At 34.0% G+C, this 22229-nt stretch overlaps 1 protein-coding gene across 5 annotated transcripts in view; it reads right to left on the bottom strand.

Moving 5' to 3' along the window:
• Positions 1–22229, bottom strand: part of LOC105339571 (kinesin-like protein KIF26B) — an 85688-nt gene that overhangs the window by 52181 nt on the left and 11278 nt on the right. For 3 of the 5 annotated variants that reach the window (XM_034470643.2, XM_034470642.2, XM_034470640.2), the window contains exon 3: positions 10966–11574. In XM_034470643.2, coding sequence (XP_034326534.2) covers positions 10966–11574 — 609 coding nt within the window. Of the gene's footprint in view, positions 1–10965; positions 11575–14207; positions 14326–15538; positions 15667–22229 lie in introns of those variants that run through there. The other 2 variants (XM_066087090.1, XM_066087089.1) reach the window with 2 other exon arrangements.

The following is a 22229-nucleotide window of genomic DNA, read 5'->3' as shown; positions in this document are numbered from 1 at the left end:
TAATTAAAGATAACACAGCCCTTTAGCCTGAAGGATACAACAAAAAAATGTTTTCTTATTGACAAATCCACACTTGTTTAAATACGGCGATCTCCACCCACTTTTTATTACCCGGATTAACTCGCTGTTAATTAGAACGTTCCCCCTTTAGGGTGTATTGGTATATTTGGCTCTATTATAAGACACAGAAGTTTTGACAATCGTCATTCGTGTTGTGTATCAGTTTCGCATGGGCCCAAACATCCCAATCTATCTGAACAAACAAGCGTGTCACAAGCAGAAACCTAAAACACTGTTTGCCCTCTTGCTAATCCTTAGTTATGTCAATTCAAACTGTCCAAACTTCAAATTAACAATTGTCCACGTAACAAACTCGGACCCAATTCAACACTTTGCCAATACATGAGGCCAACAAAGAGTTTTACTGAATTTCATATATTGCCTTGTTTGGTATCCATATTTGCCAAAATGGGTCTTGGTGGTCAAGTGGTCTAGCTTTAAAACAAAGGAGTCACTCCTAGATTAGTTCAAACCCATTCTATAACACGCAGCTTTCTTTATATGTTCAAAAATTAAAAATTTGAAAAATTTTATCATTGATTTTTTTTTAATAGATTATGACCTTTAATGCAAATCTCTCTCTCTCTCTCTCTCTCTCTCTCTCTCTCTCTCTCTCTCTCTCTCTCTCCATGCATTAATTGAGGCCAGACAGTGCAATTAATTCTTGCTAACGTGGTGCTCTAATACCCTTGTCTTTTAATGAGAACACTGTTTAAATTAGAAAAAAAAATCTTTAGCATCCAAAAGAGAAAGTTTGTCACCATTAAATCAGGAAAAGAGGAAGCACCTGGTACGGTTAGAAAGAACTCTAAATCACCATTCAATTCAATTTATTGGGGCCAGGTTGGGGGAACTGGACTCTGAAATGCATCTCTCTTCACAGATGAGGAAAGGACAAAAAAAACCAAAAAATGAATTATGCAATCAAGCCATCTGCTTGATAACGAGTGTGAAGGATAAAATGTGTATTAAGATCCCACATAACAGTTAATGAAAGGGATCCAATAAATACAATCGCAGGATATCATTGAACATTCAACCTGCCTTTGTTACAATTCAATCACTGGATCAGAAATACAACTTTGTAAATGCCACCTTAATTGACTGCCTTTTATAAAAAAGATTGTGGCATAGAATGTTAGTTATTTACACCTCAATCCAATGATAATTTCTCATTTCTTGCCTGATCCATACTGCATGAACACAAAACATGCCATTTGCATCAATAAGATACATAATTTAAGTTGATGTATCTTATTTATGTAAATAAATATAATATATAATACTTTTACAAATTAGACAAATTAGAAATCCTCAATTAGCATAATACTAAATTTAAAAGACTTAAACTTGAAATACTTTCCAAAAATTGAAACAAAATGCATTCTAAACCTTCAGTTCACAGGTGGCTAATATATTAGGTAATTGTGAGAAGAGGGTTCACACAAATATTGCATATCAAACTTAAGAGAATTTACATATAAATTAAATATCTCAGAAAACTCATACCTTTGTAATTGAGAAATTCACCCTAATATACAGGAGAAGTGGTTTGGGGGGACTTTTCTTTTAATTCAATTTACTTAACAATTACTAGACAAATTAATGGTTAATAATCTGTTTAAATAATGCCCGCTTCAATCACAGTTATCTAATACAACAAGAGAACGTCATTATCATACAGCATCATATATTGTATTGATGCAAGAGTATGTACATTCCTGCAAATGAAGATTTTAAGCTGTCAGTCTATATACAAGAAGGAAATTAAGCAGCAGTTATCAAAGTGTAGACAAGAGGCAAGATAAAACCTTGGACAGAGAAAACTACAGAAGAATGCTTGTTTTAGGTGATGGGTATGCATGTCCTGAAATTTTCTTTTGATGTGTAGATGTATATAAACAGAGGAAATTAGGGGAGATCTCCTCAATACACACAGGTAGATCACCAGCAAACATACCCACTACTCAGGAAGGGAGGCACCGCCATTAACCTGAGGCTGAACTCTCGCACCCCGGCTCTAAATCACAGCCGCTGACCTCAACCAGAATAATCCACACATCATTTTCAAATGTTTCAATAAACACCTATTTGTTGACATACATGTAATACAGTTTTAGCATTTTTTTTTTCAAAGAATGTCTTCTCAGGTTTAGGCTTGCATCACATTCATGAGCAATTGTCACCCTTCCAAATCCCTCTTAATTTGCATGAATTCATCATAATTCACACATCAATGATTAATAAAATCATTTTTTGTAGCATTAACAATCATGGCATTAACACAGTTAACCAAAATAAAGACTTTTACAACAATCAACAGATAGATAACTGATTCCAGAGCTTAATTGTATAATGGCCAAGGTTGGGCTCAATTAACTTGAAGCACCAAGTGACCGATGAGCCGTTTTTTTGCATGTTCAAGTCCCTCAAGTACTATGTACTTCAGAATTTGTAAGATCTTTTGACTTCAAAGATTTCTGAATCTGACAATTCCTAATGAAGATCCTGCAGAAGACAAGAATCTTCCCCACCTGTTGCCTTAATGCGTTTCCCTGCGCAAAGTTTCTGGAGGAAAAGAATTCTTAAATCCTTCTGCCTCATTTATATGAAATAAGTCTTATTCTGAGTCATATAATAAACAGTCACTAGAAATGACTGCATTCTTGAGATACTTAATCTTCATGTTTCGGAATTGTTAAAAAAATATCTGATGCCAAATTTCGCAGCTGAATTAAGATTTCAATCTTTTGTTTATCGAAAACTATTAAACAAAATGTTCGGGATTCCAAAATCAAATCCCATTTCCCTTGCTTCATAATATAAACAGTTTTCCTTATCACAATGGTGTTTAAAACATACATCTACATAACAGCACTCGGATAGCCAATCACAACATATTGTACACTCTCTCTTCACAAATTGCTAAAAAGCAAAGCAGTCAGAGTTCTGCAGATAAAATAAACTGGATAGCCTCTTACTTCTGTATACATTTGGGGGGGGGGGGGGGGGGGGGGATCTTAATAACCGACCTTTCACATCCAGGAGTCAATTTACCAGAGTAATGGTTATAGTTCAGATTCTTCCCTGTTTTCTCTCTGAAATAATCAAATTTCTCCATAAATCTTTTCCCCCTTTTGCTCGTTTTCCTAACCGCTTCATTTCATAAAGTTCCCCATAAATAAACATATTCTGCCTCATGTTAATTTTGTTTATGGACATGGACATCATTTTTCCAAACAAACGAACATAAAATCATTCTGCAGAGTTCATTATAATATTGGAGGAAAAAGAAGTTCTGGTAGAAAGTTTTCAAAAACTGATCCGCAACAGATATTCATTTCTACATGTCCGAATTAATTCTCTAATGATGTTGATTTCTTCCACAACTTTTAAAGTCCAGCTAAAATACTGCAGCTATGGGAAAATCATAATAATTACAACCAAATAATAATTAACATTCCAGCTCTCCAAGCAATCTGAATTTCTGATTTCTTTTTAAGTGAACCCCATCAAGGGAGTTGAGTTTCCCCATGCCGTCACCTTACATATGCATAGACACAGACTAAGAAAATAAAAACCCTAACAGGGCAAGAACAAATTACATCACATGCAGTGGGGTTTTTTCCGTTGCAGTCTGCAAAAGAGGTATTCTGATTAACCGATTTAAATGACTGTCTGAACCAAGAAATCAATGGAGTAAAGGCAGGTGATATGTTTGTCCTATAGTGCAATGTCTTCAAAGCATCTAAAATACATTTTCCATTGATTTTTTTTCTTAAAATAAAACATAAAGTATTATAATGCATATTTTTTCCCCAATTTGAAGAAATATGTAATGTGCTTTATTCTTAATAAATTCAAAATATAAAGAAAAAAAATCTACATTTAAAAAAAAAAAATTATTCAATACTTAGTATGTCATTATAATAATTACTTAATTCATACTCCAGTAATTGACAAGACAATATGCCCCTATACCAATACACAAACCCTTGTTGACAGGTGCCCTGGATTTTGGCCAGTATAAACAAAGGCAATTATTAGTGGGGTATTCCTATTACACACTGAAGAATATCTGTACCAAAATGCCAGCTAGTACATGTACTGCAAATCTCTACCTGCTGTACTTATAGACTAGTCACTGGCCACTCTCATACAACTGATTGAAAAATCAATGAAATTATACATAACCTTCTTGAAAAAATCATCATAAATATAAGTTTGCACCTATCTAACATGATCCTGAACTCTGAATGTCAAAAGAAGAAAAAAAAAAACATGCATTTGATAAATATTCATCAGGTATTTCCAGGTATATTGTACAAGTTTTGCGTGGGGGTTGTTGTACAGATGGATCTCCCTGACCCCGATACACAGATACACCTATATCTCACCACCTGGCAGTGCATGGTCATTTATTTACTCATTAATAACAGGAGCTACAGCTAGGTTGATGACTCTTTTGAAAACATTCTTTGGTAACAAGAAGACAAATGACTGGGCACTTGACATGTGCCCTTCCGTTTTCTTTTCAAAACTTTCATGACAAAAAATGATGAGTCAGACTCAAAAATTATAGAAAATAAAAGTGGAAAATGGAAAATTTCTACAATTTTTCTTTATTTATTGCTATATTATTTTTGATGCTTTTGAATTTACTTTCACTGCATATAATAAAAGGAAAGGATTAAATGTGGAAAAAGGAGGTGGGGGGGGGCATAATAAAGATGCATGCAATTTATAGTAAATTTTACTTTGTTTTGAATTAATTCAAAAAGCCATGCAAGAGTACATTGCCCCCACTCCACTCTTCATGCTGTCCCTGCATCATCATGGACTCAGATTCAGTGCAGATTCTCAGGGCCAATATTTACCTCATCTGACTTCTAAGCCAGTAAATCTCAACCAATTAAGCAGGTAATCCTAATGAAATCATCATTCTATTTTCTTATCATTATGAATGGATTATCTTGTTTTACTTGGCAGTCGCATGCCGCCCAGATGATCCGAGTTACAGAGTTACAGGGGCATCCCAATTCCCAAGCTCAGTCGGAAATCCAAGAGAATATTCTTCAGCCTGTTCTAACAAATCCCCTAAATTTAAGCTTTACGACTCCACCGATTTTCCCTTGGTTATTATAATTTCAAACCTCTCTCCTACCCATCCAACAAGTTGCTTTGAAAAATCACATCACTCTGTCATTTTCTTAGCTCAATAATTACTTTATCTCTCTTCTAAACCTGTGAAAAAACTTTTAGGGTCAACAATATTGGCAAAAATTATCAATATTTTAAAAACATTATGAGCATTTTATGATTTTGCCAGAAGTTCATGAATTATTCAATTCTATAAAGCCTTGCACATTTTGATTTCCATTAATGCAGCTAGCTTAAAAAAAATTATGTAATGCCTTGCAGATCTGAAATAATAAAGGCTATAAATCGTTACTTTTTTCCCATAATCAAGTTCTGTGTCAGTTTGGCTATCTCATGTTCTTATTACTTCAAACTTTCCTCTCAGATATCTCCAAGAAAAATGCAAAAAAAAAGAGTTTCCTTTAATTCAATTGATATGTGCATAAATAATTTGTTCTACAGGTGAAAAACAACGTGAATTTAAAGCTGGCCCAGAGCTATGAAAGGCATCAATCACTGAACAACAACTTCATTTACCTAATTCCATTTCCATCAGTTTAGAGAACAGACCATCTTTAATTGGCATTGATTGCACCTGACCTTGTAACTTTTTAGAGAATATTGGGACAATCTGGCACCTTCCATCCATAATTCCGGAACAACAGGCACTCCTCTCCAAAAACTTAAGCATGCTCCAAATGCTAACTTCCTCTGATTTCAAAAGAAAATATTGATCTCAGCTTAAAAAAATTACTTTTTTTATACAACCATCTGTTGCCTGTCGAATTAATTCCTTTTTGCAAACTTAGTCGGTAGATGATGCCAAATAGTGATGTGCTGTAACCAGGAACTTATTTACTTACCAGTATATAAATAAAAGACTGTGTGTTATTGGCAATATATAAAACTGAACTGATTGAGATGCAATGGCAGGGAAAGACTGACATTTTTATATATACATGAAGGAATGAGTATTTTACTAGAAAGTTGTGAAATTTATGTGTAAGTTTTGTACAGTATATATACCACCTGGGAAATAAGTTGATGATGTCTTTATGAGTTTCAGTCTCAATCAATATAATAACAGCTTCCATTCTATATCTCCTTGCAGTTCACTATATATCCTGCTTATACAGGCTACAAGTCTATATCTTTAATACACTTCTAGATAAATCATTTGTTTTTAATCTGTAGTTAAAACAAATGGTTTTTCTCTTGATTGGTTCAAATCACTCGTTGACAAGCTAACTCATCTGATTGGAGTGAAATTCGATAAACAACAGCTATTAAACTCTTTGGTCATCAAAGAATGTTTAACACATGTTGAGCATGGCAGACATCATACATCCTGGCTACTGTCAATGGCGAGACTTTATCTAGATCTTCTTCTAACACAACTAACCGAGGAAACAAAATTAATAAATAAATGATTTTTTTTTCAGCCATGATAGTAGATTGTATGGGACTCATCTATTCGATGGCCATCTATCTCGGAGAGATTGGTACGGAATGTAATACAAGATGGAATGGAGTGCACCAGTTCAAGAGAGAAAATTGAATTATAGAGATAGTAGATCACTTCCTTACGAGGCAGGATCTTAACATCGTCTTACTAGTACCAAATGAATGTCTCGAAAAAGGAACCAGAGATGTTCATTCTAATAAATCACAATTTTATAATAATTTCATTACCCCACTGTGCAAATTCCAAACCCAAGTTTAGAAACCAGTTTATGACACAACTGACAGTTCGTAATAAAAATTGCATACTGCGAGACAATATAATGCATATTCAATCATTGCATTTCAATACATTTATAATTAGTTGTGAGATAAGATCTGACTTCCCCCTATCAGTCTCCACTGATCGAAATGGACCAACTTTTATCCTTATCTGTTGTAGGAGCTAATGCCCAGTGTTCTGTGAAATTTGAGCTCTGACATTTATATGTGTTGAAATTGCATTTTATTGTGTCCTCCATGAAAAAAAAACATATCAAATAACTCAACCCAAGACTTATCAATGCACTCTGAAATTGTTACCTGCATGCAATTTAAACTGAAAATAGTAATTTCTCAAAGAGTACTGTAAAATATTAAAATAAGATTTTGCATCACTAGAAATGATCTAAAATCAGGAAACGGCCCTGAAATTTTATTTGAATGCAGAGTTTCAGATTGTCATCTTCCTCTCTTTGTCGGGTTAATGAATAAATGATGTCTGTATCGAGTTAATCTCTGCTGAAGAAAGTGACTCTGTTTGCCTTAGCTAGCATTTCCCAGCAGTCTTCAATTTTTTCACCTGCTGATGGAAGATATACCCATCTGATAAGACAATTTCTACAATTTTTTTTCTGTTTTCAAAAAAGAAATACCCACACAAAAAACAGATTGAAACATCTTTCACAAATGCATAGAATGGAAAGATAAGCTTGTTTTTGCAAAGCTTCATGAATCCGTCAGCAGAAGGCTAATCACCAAGATAAGATTGATTATAAACACACAACACAGACAGATAGACAACAAACATCCAACAGACCAAAGTCTTAGAAGTTCTCTTCCATTCTGGCCCATTTCTTATAATTAAGTTAATTTTTCAAGCCTGCTTGCAAATGGCCATCCAAAAAGCTTACACAAGAATATTTAGACAGTTGGTAAAGGTTTTAACACAGCTTGCCCATCAGGGTTGGAGAAAGAAAACTGGATCCATTTAATTGTGGATCTGCATAATAGTTTTCATTATACTACTGACAATATCCTAACCACCTTTAATTTGAGCTGACAATAGATTAATTCAAGATGACATTAATTCTCGGATGTTATTTTTTTTCTCGTTTTACTCCATCCATTTATTTTTGATACACAGATAACAATCTAATTTCTAAAGCCTTATCCGCTCATCCAATCCCATTTCGGTCATCTTCACTAGTCCTACTGAAGCATGATCCACAAGTCACTTTCGATCCAGCAATGAGCATCAAAAGGTCTCTTCAAAAACATTTTTGATGAAATCAGTTCAGCCTGGATGAGCAAAACGAGTCTTTTCTGGACCTCAGTGACTCACTCATCCTGCAGATTTTTTCGAGCTCAGTCTCCGTTATAGAGACCCCAAGTTGTACCATGCAGTGATAAACTTCTCAACTCACAGACAATAAATGACATTTATGGTTCAATGACAGACAATTGATTCAGCATGGTGTCTGAGGGTGAACTGTGCTGCAACTTGTTAAAAATAGCCCCTTTCTTTTTTTTACCACAAAAGTCCAAAAAGGCTTCTTTTTTTTTTAATGAGTCTGCATGTTTACTTTCTCTTGTGAAAAGTTTACTGTACTGTACCATAGCCAATTTTTTTTATGAACATGCATCCTCTTCAAAATGACTAAAAAGAGCTATTAAAATGAACACATCAAACGGATTAAGTACTCTGGTGCTTGTTTTACTTGAGTAGTTTACGGCACGACAAAACCATCATCCCCTAATAATAGCCGTACAGGACCAAGTATTATTGGCCTATTCAATCAAAGTAGAAAGTAATTGATAATCTCTGAGTATTTACGACATGCAGTTATCTTCTTTTTTTTATCTTAAGCCATTTAAGGGGTTCAAATCTCCTTCTTACTTTCTATCAATCTTTCCCTCCACAAACATATGAGAAGGTAAATCAATCATTTATGGAGTGATTCAATAATAAACACTAAACTGACACTTTCATTAGTATGGAAATCTGTTTCACATTGTTATTGATATTCAAAAAAAATAAGTACAATGACTTAACACTTTCAAATAACAAAATCATTAATTTCAAGGTTATAATCACTTGATGTCGAAAGGTCAAGCTTTCTGGCTTGTAAAATACGGCGTGGAATTTTGTTATCTATATTTGGACCACTTAAAAAACTATAATAGGCAATTTCCCATGTAAGAATGTGTCAAAATCTTGGAAATGTTTTACAAGACATGAGAATGATTGTTCTATTACAAGTTCTCTAACAAAAAAATGAACAATATCATAAATTTTCTTGAGGTATGCTATACTGTGTCAAATTTAGACAGTTTCTTGAAAAATCTGACAAGGAACATGTGCTTAATTAAATAATGACAAATTACCAGTGAGAAAGCTCTCACCTATACATCTTAAACCCTCAGATTTTCACTAGAATCGCTCTAATCTCATGAATTATGGCCCAGCTTCTGACTTAATACACGCAGATACTGTCCATTTCCTCCCTTTAAACATCTGTCGGTACAATACCATACCCATTATACTTTCCCTTTTCTCTTTCAAGTTTTTCGGCAATAATGAAATTAAATTTGGCTTTTATGGTTGAATCCTGTTATCCTTGCCCCAGGCTGTGGACCAATGTTCCAGTGTCCAGAGCTGACCACAACAACCCCCCAGGGCCACCTTTCCAGGGTTTTTTATGACTTCATTTTGTGGCACTATAATTTAGTGGTCAATTTTGAATTCCCATAAGTGAACTAACTGTCCAAATGTTCAAACATTGACAAAATGCAGTAGTCCATAAATTTCTAATCATTGACTGGAAAGGAATGCCGGAAAGCCCTGTACTTAAATTCGTAACACAATTTCAGTATAACAGGTATTGTGCTAAAACAATTAAGGCTCTCCCAGATAGGTTGCATCTATAATAAAAAAAAACTATCAAAATCACAATGTAGCAAAAAAAATTCCACAGGTATGTACACAAACGAGCCTAACCTTGTGGTCACTGCAGGTGTTCACCTTCTAGAGATTTTTATAGTAACCTCCAGGTACCATATCATTTTTTTGGCCGGTTATTAATTCAATAAGAGTTACGAGCACAGAGCAATGATTCGGACATTTTAACTTGATCAGGTGCGAAGTTATTGAGTTCAAACTAGTAACCTGTCACAGTTCATCATAAACCTGACCTTTTTCTCACCTGGATGTATAAAGATCTACCTTATTAAACGTTGTACAGGCTAAATAAACAATATTTTATATCAACAACACCTGTTGTTCTTTTATATGTGAAATTTTGTTCATTGTCTTTTTGGTGGAATGTCATTCAATATAACAAAATCAAACTGAAAGAAGATAAAAAAAAAAAGTAATAATTCCTTTCAATTAGAAAGGTGTTAACAAAATGCTCTAGCTAATACCTAGAAAAGTCATTGAAACTATATGTGTGTGACTATTTATATAAAATATTTCAGAGGATTAGTAGAGGTGGGTGGAGAGGAAGTTTCATTTATAAAAGTCTTACAGACTTACAGATTCGTATGTAACACTCTAACCCATTGCGCTCAATGTTAGGTAAATGATTTGGGAAAGAATATTAAAAATTAGACTTGATTTATTGTTTATTTCAATAAGAAGTATGTCATAATATGGAGGTGCCCCATACCACCTTAAAAATTCCCAATATTTACAAACCAAATAATTATAAAGAGACCTATTAGATATTAAACTATTATTATTGTTTTGTTTCTATATTCTTAGTCAAGATAAAAATATTTGCAAAATTCTATAATTTATAAATTGGGTTCATGCCTAAGAATGTTGAAACCATTCAATGATAGATTAACAAATCAATAACTGACCAATCCACCACCTTTTTCTTTTCCAGGTGAGCTAAAAACAATATCAGGTATTATCGGTCCAGGCCAAAAGTGCTATAAAGCTCCCCTTCCTGGTAAGCTAAATACAAAGTCAAGTTCAAAGCGTTAGTGAAGTAGCTATCTATAGAGCTGTTAGTCCTGCTCCTAATGCATTCTTTTTACCTTAGAAGTGGTCTTCTTCAGAAAACCCTCAGAGTTCATCAGGTGAAGCGCTTGTTGCTTCAGGTCCACCAGACAGGCCACACACTGGTCACAGCACTGCAGTCCCGGGTTCCCGATCATCCCTACAATGGCTAGGTAAGGCACTTTAGCAGACTTATTGGGAGGTACGTAAACTGGCGGCTTACCGTTCCGGCCTCTGTACCTAGAAGGAGGTCCTGGACCTTTGCGAGCGACAGCGTGGACATGATTTTCCTGAGGCGGGGACATGCATCGACTCGTAGGTGATGGGGGTCGTCCAAACACAAAAGAAATCTTACTTTCCGTTCCTCTCTTTCCCGAACTTTCGTGAATTCCAGGCAGAGGGGATATAGTCCCACTGATGGTGTAATCCATATTGCTAGCTTGGCCCTTTACATCTGTCTCCTGAATATTGAGTTTCTCATCTGAATTTTCCGCATTGTCTGAGAATGGTGATGATGTTGCATTCTCAGCAGCATCCTTCTTGAATGTCCTGTCGGGTGTTGGCAGTTTCCGAATTTTAGCCTCGCCACCAAACATGCACACAGCCGCTTTTACAGAGACATTCTCTGTACAAAATCTTCCTTCATTCTGCAAGATAAAATGTTACACACCATTGAAAAACCATGTTGAAAGCTCTTGGATTCACATCAATTCACATTTCAAATTAATGATGGTCTAACTTTAGTTCGATATAAAACACATGTTAAGTAAAAACCACGAAACCAACCCTAACATTGAACAAGATGCAACATCTTTTTCTCTCAAAGTTTTGACATTCAATGTGAAGGAGAAAATGAAAATGTGCACTTTTTGGTGATCTGAAGTTTTTATTTCTCCTATATACTTTTACAAATAAATTTATCTTAAAATATTTTTCAATTTCATTTTCCATCAAGCGTTGTACCTCGTAGCCCCCTATTTCTTAAATCCCTCATAGGTTTTCTCATTATATGCATAAGCCTGCTGGTACCTGACCGCTTAATGTGGCCAAAATATTGTATTTAAACTGGATTCCAACTGCCTTTACCTCCTTATCTTAATGCTCACTAAATCTCAAATCCACAAGGAGTTGAAAACAGTACAAAAACAAAATTTTTGAGGTTTGGTTCTGTGAAAACAGCCCAAACAAAACTCGTAATGCTAAGTCAAAGATGTTCCCCTGCAGATGAATTTCACAAGTTAAAATGTGTGAATATACTGATTACATATATTGGAAAAAAAATTTGCATAGTGAAACTGTATAGGTAAAAAATAATTAAGCAAAACTATTTAAAATACATGTTGAATTTATTTTTTTTCTGAGAAAATAAAAAGATGTTCAAATTAATGCAGAACTACTCAGAATCCTTTGGACCATGATCTTTAATCTATAAAGACTTCTGCCTTAATTTCCAAGAATACCATGTTAATTAGATTGCGTAATATACAATTTGTCAATCTTCTTGTTCCATCATAATTTGCTTATGATTCATACTGTTTAAATGACATTTAAAACGTTTCTGACTGAATATTTTAAATTTTGCAGGTCTTGATAACTGGTACAATATGTCTAATTTTGAAATGTGCGCATTTATATTCCTCTTCAAACCTACCACAGAGCTCATGAAATGAGCCCTTCAATACATGCTGTTATTTCAAGTCAACAATCTATTTTTAGCACTGTAATGTTTTGAAAAATAAAAAATAATATTTCAAATTTATAGCCCATTTTCCTAAAAAAAAAATAACTATCAAATGACAGAAATTTATCAATTCAATTGAAAGAAAAGATGAGAAATTATTTTGCACCATGAAATCTTTTGGAAAAATTGTTCAATCAAATCATTTACTGCCGTTCGACGATAAAAGTATAGAGATTGCTTCAATCTTTTTAATGCTGATGAGATAAAAGATAGACATCAATGAGCTTTAGACAAAAGGCCATATATTCCAGTTTGCTACAATACACTGTTGTACACTTCAATCCAAAAATAAATGGACAGACAATAACAAAAGAATCATGTTTATATATAAGGTCATTAATCTCCTCAAAACGACCCACTTTCTTTTAGCTCTACAGTACTATAAAGATGTCTGTGTAATCTGACAGGAATGGTAGGCACTAAATAGAGAGAAAGAATTGGATAAGAAAGAGATAGCCTCTGACAGATTTTTCTCTTAATTGAAATTTTACATTTTTCTCTTCAAATGCAAATTCTTTGGATGGCCAGGTCAAAATCCTTTTAAAACTGTCACTGATAATAAAGAGATGCACTTTGCTGGTATTTTTGGGGAATAAAGAATGCTGCTGTATTCTCCATTGAGTATTACACTCATTCAAAGTATTCCAGAATCCTCCTTCTCTCAAGAGAAATTCAAACATGAACAACAGAAATTGTAATTTTACAAGCATGTGTCACAAAATGTTAATATACATAATTATTAAGTTAAAGCATACAGTTAAAAAAAAGTGGAATCATTTAAATTTTAGGAGATTTCATAAAACTTCATCAAATATAATGGAAAATTAATAAGTTCAGTTAAAGACGTAAAAATTTAACAAAAGTGATATTTCATTCAATTTTTATTTTAATCATATCTTCATGAATAAACAATGCATAAATATCATTACTGTGGGTACCATTTCAAAAATTTCGGTGATAGGGACCTGTCCATGAAATCCACAATATCTGAATTGGCCCCCAATGAATCTATACAATATGGCATGGATCTTAAAACAGCTGGTCCACCCAAAGTTGTAGAGGAACAGAACTGAAGCACCTGAGCCAGACATACAGCCTCTGACACGAGACAGAGCCAAGAAAACAACCCAAACACCACCTAAGGCCACGAACACCACCATGACTTATCGGCTCAGGTCTGAAGCGCCTGATGAAACAGCTGTGGGGGGGATGTCAATGAACCTCCTCAGCATTAGAAGGAACAATTGAAAGGAAACATTAACACCAATACCTACAAGAGGAGTATATAAACAGTTGGAGAAACAGTTCTCATCTAAATCAACAATCCCCTGAGAATCTACAGATTGCTGATGTCTCCACATGCTCTCCATGTACTCATCCTTCATTTAAAAAAAAAATCCACGTCTACATTAAGTGGATTTGTTCAGGTCCCCAAAAAAACCATATCACCACATGGTACACTTTTGCAACAGAAATGAGCAAAACTTCAGAACTAATGACCTCATCGCATAGCAAAAAACTTTTTAAAAGTAATCTTACCTCACAAGACATCCTGTCATGTTAAAAAACGTCAAACTGTATAGGCAAAAATTTTCACATCAGCAAAAAGCAAAATCTTGTTATCTCCCAGAAAAAGCTTAAATTTTTGTCAGAGAGGTGACAAGTTCATCATATCTTCTGCTTAAGAAAAGGTGGAGGTACACAGGAAGGTGTCTTAAATCAGTGCGTGCAGTCACTCTTACAGGAGTGTGCACCTGGACATGATGTCCGATTTATCACCTTGTAGCAGGCAGGGAACATGATGATGGGTCATTAATACAGTAAATCAACCAAACATGTGCTCCCAAACCACATTAAAAGTCAGGCCAGGAGATATCAGAATCCTCTCTACCAGAATAAGTACTGGGTGCAAGGAACCCTGTGTTATTGTTACCAAGATAAAAGTTTATACTTTGACACAATATCCCTGTGTATTGAAAACTAATATGTGACAACTAGCTATCTACAACTGCTTCAGATGCAGATTATAAGAAAAGTTTTTGGGATTTTATTTATATAGCATAGTTTTGATAGACATTAGATTTATAGGATGTGTATTTTTATGACTATCTGAAATGCGATAAAGCTCTGCAAGGCATCAGACCGATCTGTATCTTAATACTCTTTGCCTCTGAAGGAGATAGGACTCAATTAGCCCTGAAACCACCTTGCCACTGTTTTTTATGCCCTATCAGTCCATATCAAGGATACAATCATTATGATAATGTTTATTCTTGACAGGACATTTCATCTTTAAACAAGTTCCCAAAACAGCAAAATTTCAAATAATTTGGGTCTTTCTGAAAAGAGAGGAATACAATTAATTGTCTCAATGAACCATCTGATATAAGGTATCTACATGTACTAACACAGAGGTCTGAAAAAGCAGGATCAATTCAACATCAATAAATTATATATGTCAACCAAAATCTTCAAGGATCCAAGATAAAGACTCTTCATCTTTTGTTTAAGAAGTATAAGGAGCAAACAACATCTTCAACCAGAACCAATGTATCATATATATATAAGTTATTCAAAAGATTCATCCCACTCAACACTCAAAGATAAAATGAAAATCAGGTGAGTTAAAATTGCAGTACATTTACAGTCAAACTTCGTTATCTCGAACTAGATGGGACTGTTTAAAAACTTAAAGATATCAGAGCATTCGATATGCTTAAAATACTTCAAAAATAAATGGTTGGGACTTACAAATCACTTAGACATATCCTTTGTATTTGAGATATCAGTGTTCTATATTTCGAAGTTCAACTGTATATCGAATTTCAAAAATATCTGCAAAGGATAAATAGCATATATAGCAGCATTACCGACAAACCTGCGGTTTTGCTAGACAGAACTGTGGCCACTTTCTATTCCAAACTCGATGTTTAAAACTACTTCACTTGGGTCACTCTGCAACACCAATGTCAAAATATTTGCCCAAACACGGCGAACAGGAGCATCCCTCAAATGGCCGTTTAATCTGGGGAAAGGACTCGTGACTGGGGGGCTTTGTTGGGCTGCCATTATTGGCTTGTTCTCAGCACGACACCCCTCTCATTACTCCCGCCAGATTAGACACAACCATCCCAAACAATTGTCCATTCAGGCCTCATCTCCTGGCCATCGTAACATTTTTAACACTTCCTTTCTCGATGATTTCCATATCTATTCTTCCTCATCTTTGTGGCTAATTAATTTAATTATGTAACACAGCTACCGTTTGTGTCTTTAGAAGGATTAGGGCACAAAATGCATAATGATATGATTTTCAAACTGATAATGTAAACCTTTGTATTGTTCACATTCATCTGTCAAGTTCCAAGACTTTGAGAACCATTTTTGAGACTACTGAAATAAAACTTACTGATAATTGGCTGTAATAGAAACAAATCCTGTCTATACTCATTGATATAAAACTGTTGTAAAAAAGAACTATCAATATTTCCTATTTAGAGCCTTAATTGCAACCAACACTTATCCATTTTGAAAGATTTGGAGAATTGAATATCAGACCAAAAAAAGAATTTGTTTCACTTTCTCTTAGACATTTTTCAGAATGTTTTGATACTTGGTAACAATGCAAGGGCTACTATTAAGTTGTCTGTCATTTACAAATGGACTGGTGGCTTTGCTCCCTCATTGAGTAGTGATTTACATGGAGGAGACATCCGATTAGTGATTTTTCATGCGTTTCGAGTGCATTTTCACAGAACTTTGCCCACACCTTCTTCTAATCCCAAGGAACATCTTGACATGGAGTTCTTTCTTTAAGCTGTCATTGGACCAATTTAATGCTATGCCTTGTTTAAGGCTAATTAAGAGACAATGGTCATGTGATTTGCCCTGTTTAAAGGGGAGAAAGCAAAAGTCGTGTCAGGTTTCTTGGAACATTTCTCATGGTTGACAAATTCAGGAAATGTACGGGTAATCAAGGGGCCCCTTTTGTTTTTCTGCACATGGTTGACAGATTTGAACATCTGCCTCCATGCTGCTTTTTATATGCAACTCTTAATCTACCCATAGAATTGATATCAATCATAGACAATCATTACTTTCACTGTAGAATGGCATCTGGGCATTAGGTCAAATCTTTTATGAGCTAGAATATGGACTCTGCCTGATATGAATTGCAAGGGCTTCAGAGGAAGGTTGAAAAGCGTTTGAACATAGAACCTATCTATATAGTGTCTTACATCATTCTATGCCGAGTAGATACAGATCAAAACGTTATAATGTTTCAAAGGCACCTTCGTGTTTTAAAAATACTACCTTATAAATACCCCCCTAGAGATACTAATCATATTTTTAAAGAGAATTTAGAAATCCCTAACTAAATTCCACTTTTATGTTATTATTTCAAAGTCATATCATAACACTATTGAACATCCAAATTAGTGGCAAGTGCATGCATGTACATTTTTTTAATCATGAAAACTTCCCTATAAATATTAATAATGAATGCATGTTATTGGAACTATGTTTCATTAAATTGAATTTAAACAGAACCAATGTCCATTATTCTCTAAACCTTTCCACTAAATTCTCTAAAGAGTGAGAATTGGCTGTTGTTTTTTCTTTGGCTCATATTACTGATAAAAGGCAATTGCAACAATATGGGTCAAATTTTACAGAAAAGAAAAACATAAAATAAACAAATCTTACACCATCAAACTAATACCAACTTCATGTATTTACAGTTTGTTTAGTAGTTTTTTCACAGCATAGTACAATACCAGCTAGCTGACAAAATATTTACATATCAGTCACTTCAATGAAAAAATATTGTTTCACCAAAATTCCCATCACATTCATGTCAGGCAAATGAAAGAAGATTCCTCCCCTCCTTGTGACTTTCCCCATTCATTCTTGACATTTACAATGTTTTTTCATTCGTAAAAGGTGAGATATTCTGACTCTCAATTTGCAGCAAGTACTTTATTTGTTGCTGGATTTTTCATAAAGTCTGCAATGCTATCAAGCACACAACAGTATGTCATTGCCCAATAATTAAAGAGTTTAAGATTCAGATGATGATAATTATGTAGACTTATAAGCCTGATTTTTAGTTTGCAATCAGTTCAATTAAGAGATCAATTTAACCTCTTTAACCAAGAATTTCTCAAAGTCCCCAAAAAAGTATCCAACTTGTAAAGGGTCCTTAATGATAATTTTTAAAACAAAAATGAATATCAGAAAGATTTTCTGTGAAATTGGTGACAGCAGCACTTAACAAAAAAACATTCAGAGTTTGGGAGAGGGTGCATGGGTGCATGGGTTAAACAACTTAGAGATGTTGCAACATACATATAAATTGAAAAATTCCTGCTCACTTTACAAAGGAGGTGAAAACACTGACTGCAGTATAATTACCGATCAGTCTGATGTGTAGAGTTTTAAACTCATTGACTGGCACCGGTAAACTGCCGTGAATGCATAGCAATGACAGTATTAAATGCTCGGAATAACAGAGAGGCTCCGATACCATCAGATGGTTGCAGGGATAAGATGATGAGGTCTAAACCCGGAGTCAATCAGACAAGATCATCAACACTGATAGACAGGTACTTGTCATTGATCAAGGCAATCAGTAACAACATGTAGCATTTACACCAGTGGAACCTTTACATGTTTGTCTTCCACTGCAAGACAGAAAACAGGGTGTTCTAGTGCAAAAACTGCAGGGCAATTGAACTCAATGTCCTAGTTTTTACTTTCCTTTCATACAAGTCAAAACTATCTAAATTATTTCTGTGCTTTTTTGGTTCAATAGAGTGATTCTTTTGGTGACATAATTGAGCAGCTTTTCTACAGTGGAGATGAATGAAGTCTATTTTATTTTGTAAATCACACTATTTCTAAAATTTCCCCATATTCAACACCATAACGAAATGCCTATGAAAATTGATATGACCAAAAGATGGAAAACTCGATCAAATCCTTTCTCTGTCAAATATCCTGTCGCAAAACATAATTCTATTAACACAAAAAAGTTTAATTAACTCTACTTGGTATATATATGTATCTGCAAGCAATCCAATATATATAATTAAGTCCAATCCAGTATTACAACTGTTGGAAATTTCAACTTTCAACATTTGAGATAACATTTCTTATAAAAAAAAAATCTTAATGTGTGTCCTTACAATATAGCAATTAAATGAATACATTTTGTGCTGTCAAAATTTTGATGTTGACAGTTTTAAATAATGTTACACGAGATATGTTCCTTGACACCACTGGTCACAGTTAGTGCCATTTCTTCAGTACCAAAATAACACTACTCCGGCAATTAGCATTATCCCAATTAGCTCAGAATAACAATGTCCATTAATAACTTAAAAACAACGTAGGTTACGTAAATTAACACAGACAATATAAATCAAGTTTCATGAGCATTTGATGAAGATTTGTAAACAATGTACGATTTATCGCTTCGTACTCTAAGCATGCTCTCCTCAATCCTCTACTTATGCAATTTGGAAAACATATACCGGTAAACAATGAAAAGGAGAACGCATTTTCACATGACATTTTGTACAAAAAAAAGCATTTATAATATGAAGTATGATTTATGAAATTTAATTCTTAGGTCATTATAATTTCATACTTAATAGTGGTGTTGGTGGTGCATTTAAATTGTAGATTGTCTGATATACTGACTTCTGAAAGCATAAACAAAAACAAGTTCCTAAAAAGTCAGCCCCAATCCATTCATTTATAGACAATGAAACCAAAATACAATGTCGTACATATTTAATATGATAATATCTTATCATTCGAAAATTCTCAAACAGGTTCTTATAGTTACACATATCTTCTTTCATCCACAACAATATATTCCATTGTAAAGTCTCCCACTCTACATGTTCCAAAAAGTTGCATGTGCTGGCAGGTGTACTGATGCAATGTATGTATGTTTGCTCCACACTAATATACGAGTGCTCAAAAGAGCCTACTATTAAATCAGAATAAATTGTCATAAAAATTGCAGCTTCCCATATGAGGATAAGTGAACTAAGAATCTTTATTTGCTAATTTTAAATACCTGAACTGCTATATCAGTTGCGAGTTGTTTCAATCAAATTATAAATATTTTCATTATAGGGATAGGTGCATGATAACATCCTTTGATATATGTACTTCTACAAATGTTTGTTTTTTTTAAACAGCTAGGGCAAACATAGAGCTGTTCAATCACAAACACTTGAAACTGATGCTCAAGATGTATATTTTTCTTACAATCAAGGTCTCTTATTTTTACATACTTCAAGAATAACAGGATGTACTTGCTTTTTGAGATAAGTACTATGGGAAGTATTCAACTTCCAACTTGTTGACAAGCATTATAAAGCTGATGGTTTGTATCCTCAATAAACACCCCCCTCCCCACCCTGATCATTATCCGAGATATCTCTCAATGACTCGATATACAGGTATTTACAGACGTACCTGCTGATTTCATGCTCTAGTTCAAGTACATTTAATTCCATGCATTCGATATTTATTCAATTAACACTCCACCCTTATTTTATAATTGAGGAAATATCTTGAATGTTTTTGGTATTATTCCTAATGTACCAAGACGGATTAATGAGATGGTGATTAAAGTATATCGATAATGTCTTTCCTATGCTGATGACTGACCTTCAAATAAAGGGTTTTAACAAATGTCGTTAAGTTTTCGAATTGTAGATTGTGAAACATTAAACCCCTCACAAGAATTGTGGAGGAAATAAAATCACATTTTCTGTACAACACTTATTTCACAAGTCTGGTAGAATAATTTAAGACTTTTTGTAAACTTGAACCTCATAATTATCAGATAGACTGAATCTTAGGTAACTTGAAAGTTATCGTGAACAGAAAAAATCTATAATCAAATTTTTTTCTATTTTTGAATTCAAACCAAACTTAACCTTTATATCTTTACTTTTCACAATTCGATGTGTCTCATTTCATTCTGTGAAATTCAAGATCTTTTTCGGTTGATATGTTTACGCAACACATAATGGGTAAAGAGTCTAGTACAAAGAGGTGGCAGCGGTATATATAAAGTCGAAAACTTTTTGAATCTATTTACCATATTGGTACAACAAAAAGTAATGAAGTTAGATTTATACAAGCTATATTTGTAATTAGGAAAATGAAATTATAAATTATTATCTTGCTCCTTCAATTTAGTATGAAAGAAAATGCACATTAGATTCTTCATCACTACATGCATAAACTAATTAACAATTAACTAATTACAATGCTGACACTGATGAGGGTATAAAGTTTCTAAAGTTTCTTTTTATTATTCTTTTTAATAAATGGGACTTGATCCAAATTAGGATCAAAACACGTTGTGTCAAGATATACCATTACACCAATAAACAAGACGATACAGTATTTAAACATATCGTGACTTCAGAAATCATTTTGCATTTCGTCCGCACAACGAATTAAATGACAAAACTTCATGTGTCAAAACTGACCTACCGTCCCGACAAAACAGTGATATATTAAAAACAAACATATCAAAGCACCTGTATTGTCATGTAAACAAAATGAACGTCACTTGGTTTGGGCATACAGGTCTTTGTCGGGTTCTTAACTGTCAATATATCTATCTGTAAGGAGCTTCTGATGATCCTGTTCCTTGTGACATATATATCAAATATATCTATCTGTGAAATAAAGTGGTCTACTGGTATACAGGGCATTCAAGTACATTGGCCTAATTGTATTGATAACAGTTAATATCACATTCAAAGGGGGACAACTTGGGTACAGATTGTAGGCTTTCTGGTATGAATCGACAGAATGTTGAGCAATTCTTCAATATAGTAGAAATGGGAAGTTTGAGATTGAGTAAATTTTTAAGAGAAATTTGTACATGTATAAAATTTAGTACATGTACAAGTATCAGTAAATATAAAATGTGATCTTATTTAATCGTTTACTAATGATCTCATCAGCTAGGACCGCACAAAAAATTACTACCTGAAGGTTTCAAAGCAAGAAATATTTGCTCTCTCAAATCTCCATATATCGATACAATCACAGCTCCCAAAGAATGCAACAAATTGATAAACCTACACCCTAGTAATCAGGGGTCCATTTTATGAACCTGTCAATGGCTTATAAACCTAAACAATCAACTCTGCTGAGACTACATAACTGCAAAGGTAATTAAAGAGATAATTGTAATCAGAAAAAAATATTTTTGGGGGGACATGCATTTATAAACTAAAGGTATAGACAAAAAGTCTTTCTTTCCAACTGCAGAGAGAAGAATTCGGTGCATATGTTATCGTGCTAATCTCCCGCATATACAGTTACATTAACAATATCATAATGCGCTATTTTGACTGTCTTTCCGATAAACAAACAGCAGGTCGTACGTACAATAAAAAAAAACATTCCAAAGTTTGTCCAAAGAAAGATACATATCTGTTCACCTCAGGTGCATTTACCTTAATGCCCTGTGGTGTCAATAGCTTGTTTTCAAAAAATGATTTATGGTACAATATA

The sequence above is a fragment of the Magallana gigas genome, chromosome 6 (genome assembly GCF_963853765.1).
Source record: "Magallana gigas chromosome 6, xbMagGiga1.1, whole genome shotgun sequence".
Lineage (NCBI taxonomy): Eukaryota > Metazoa > Mollusca > Bivalvia > Ostreida > Ostreidae > Magallana > Magallana gigas.
Note: the sequence above shows the minus strand (reverse complement) of the source record. Positions and strands in the feature narration are given on the sequence as shown.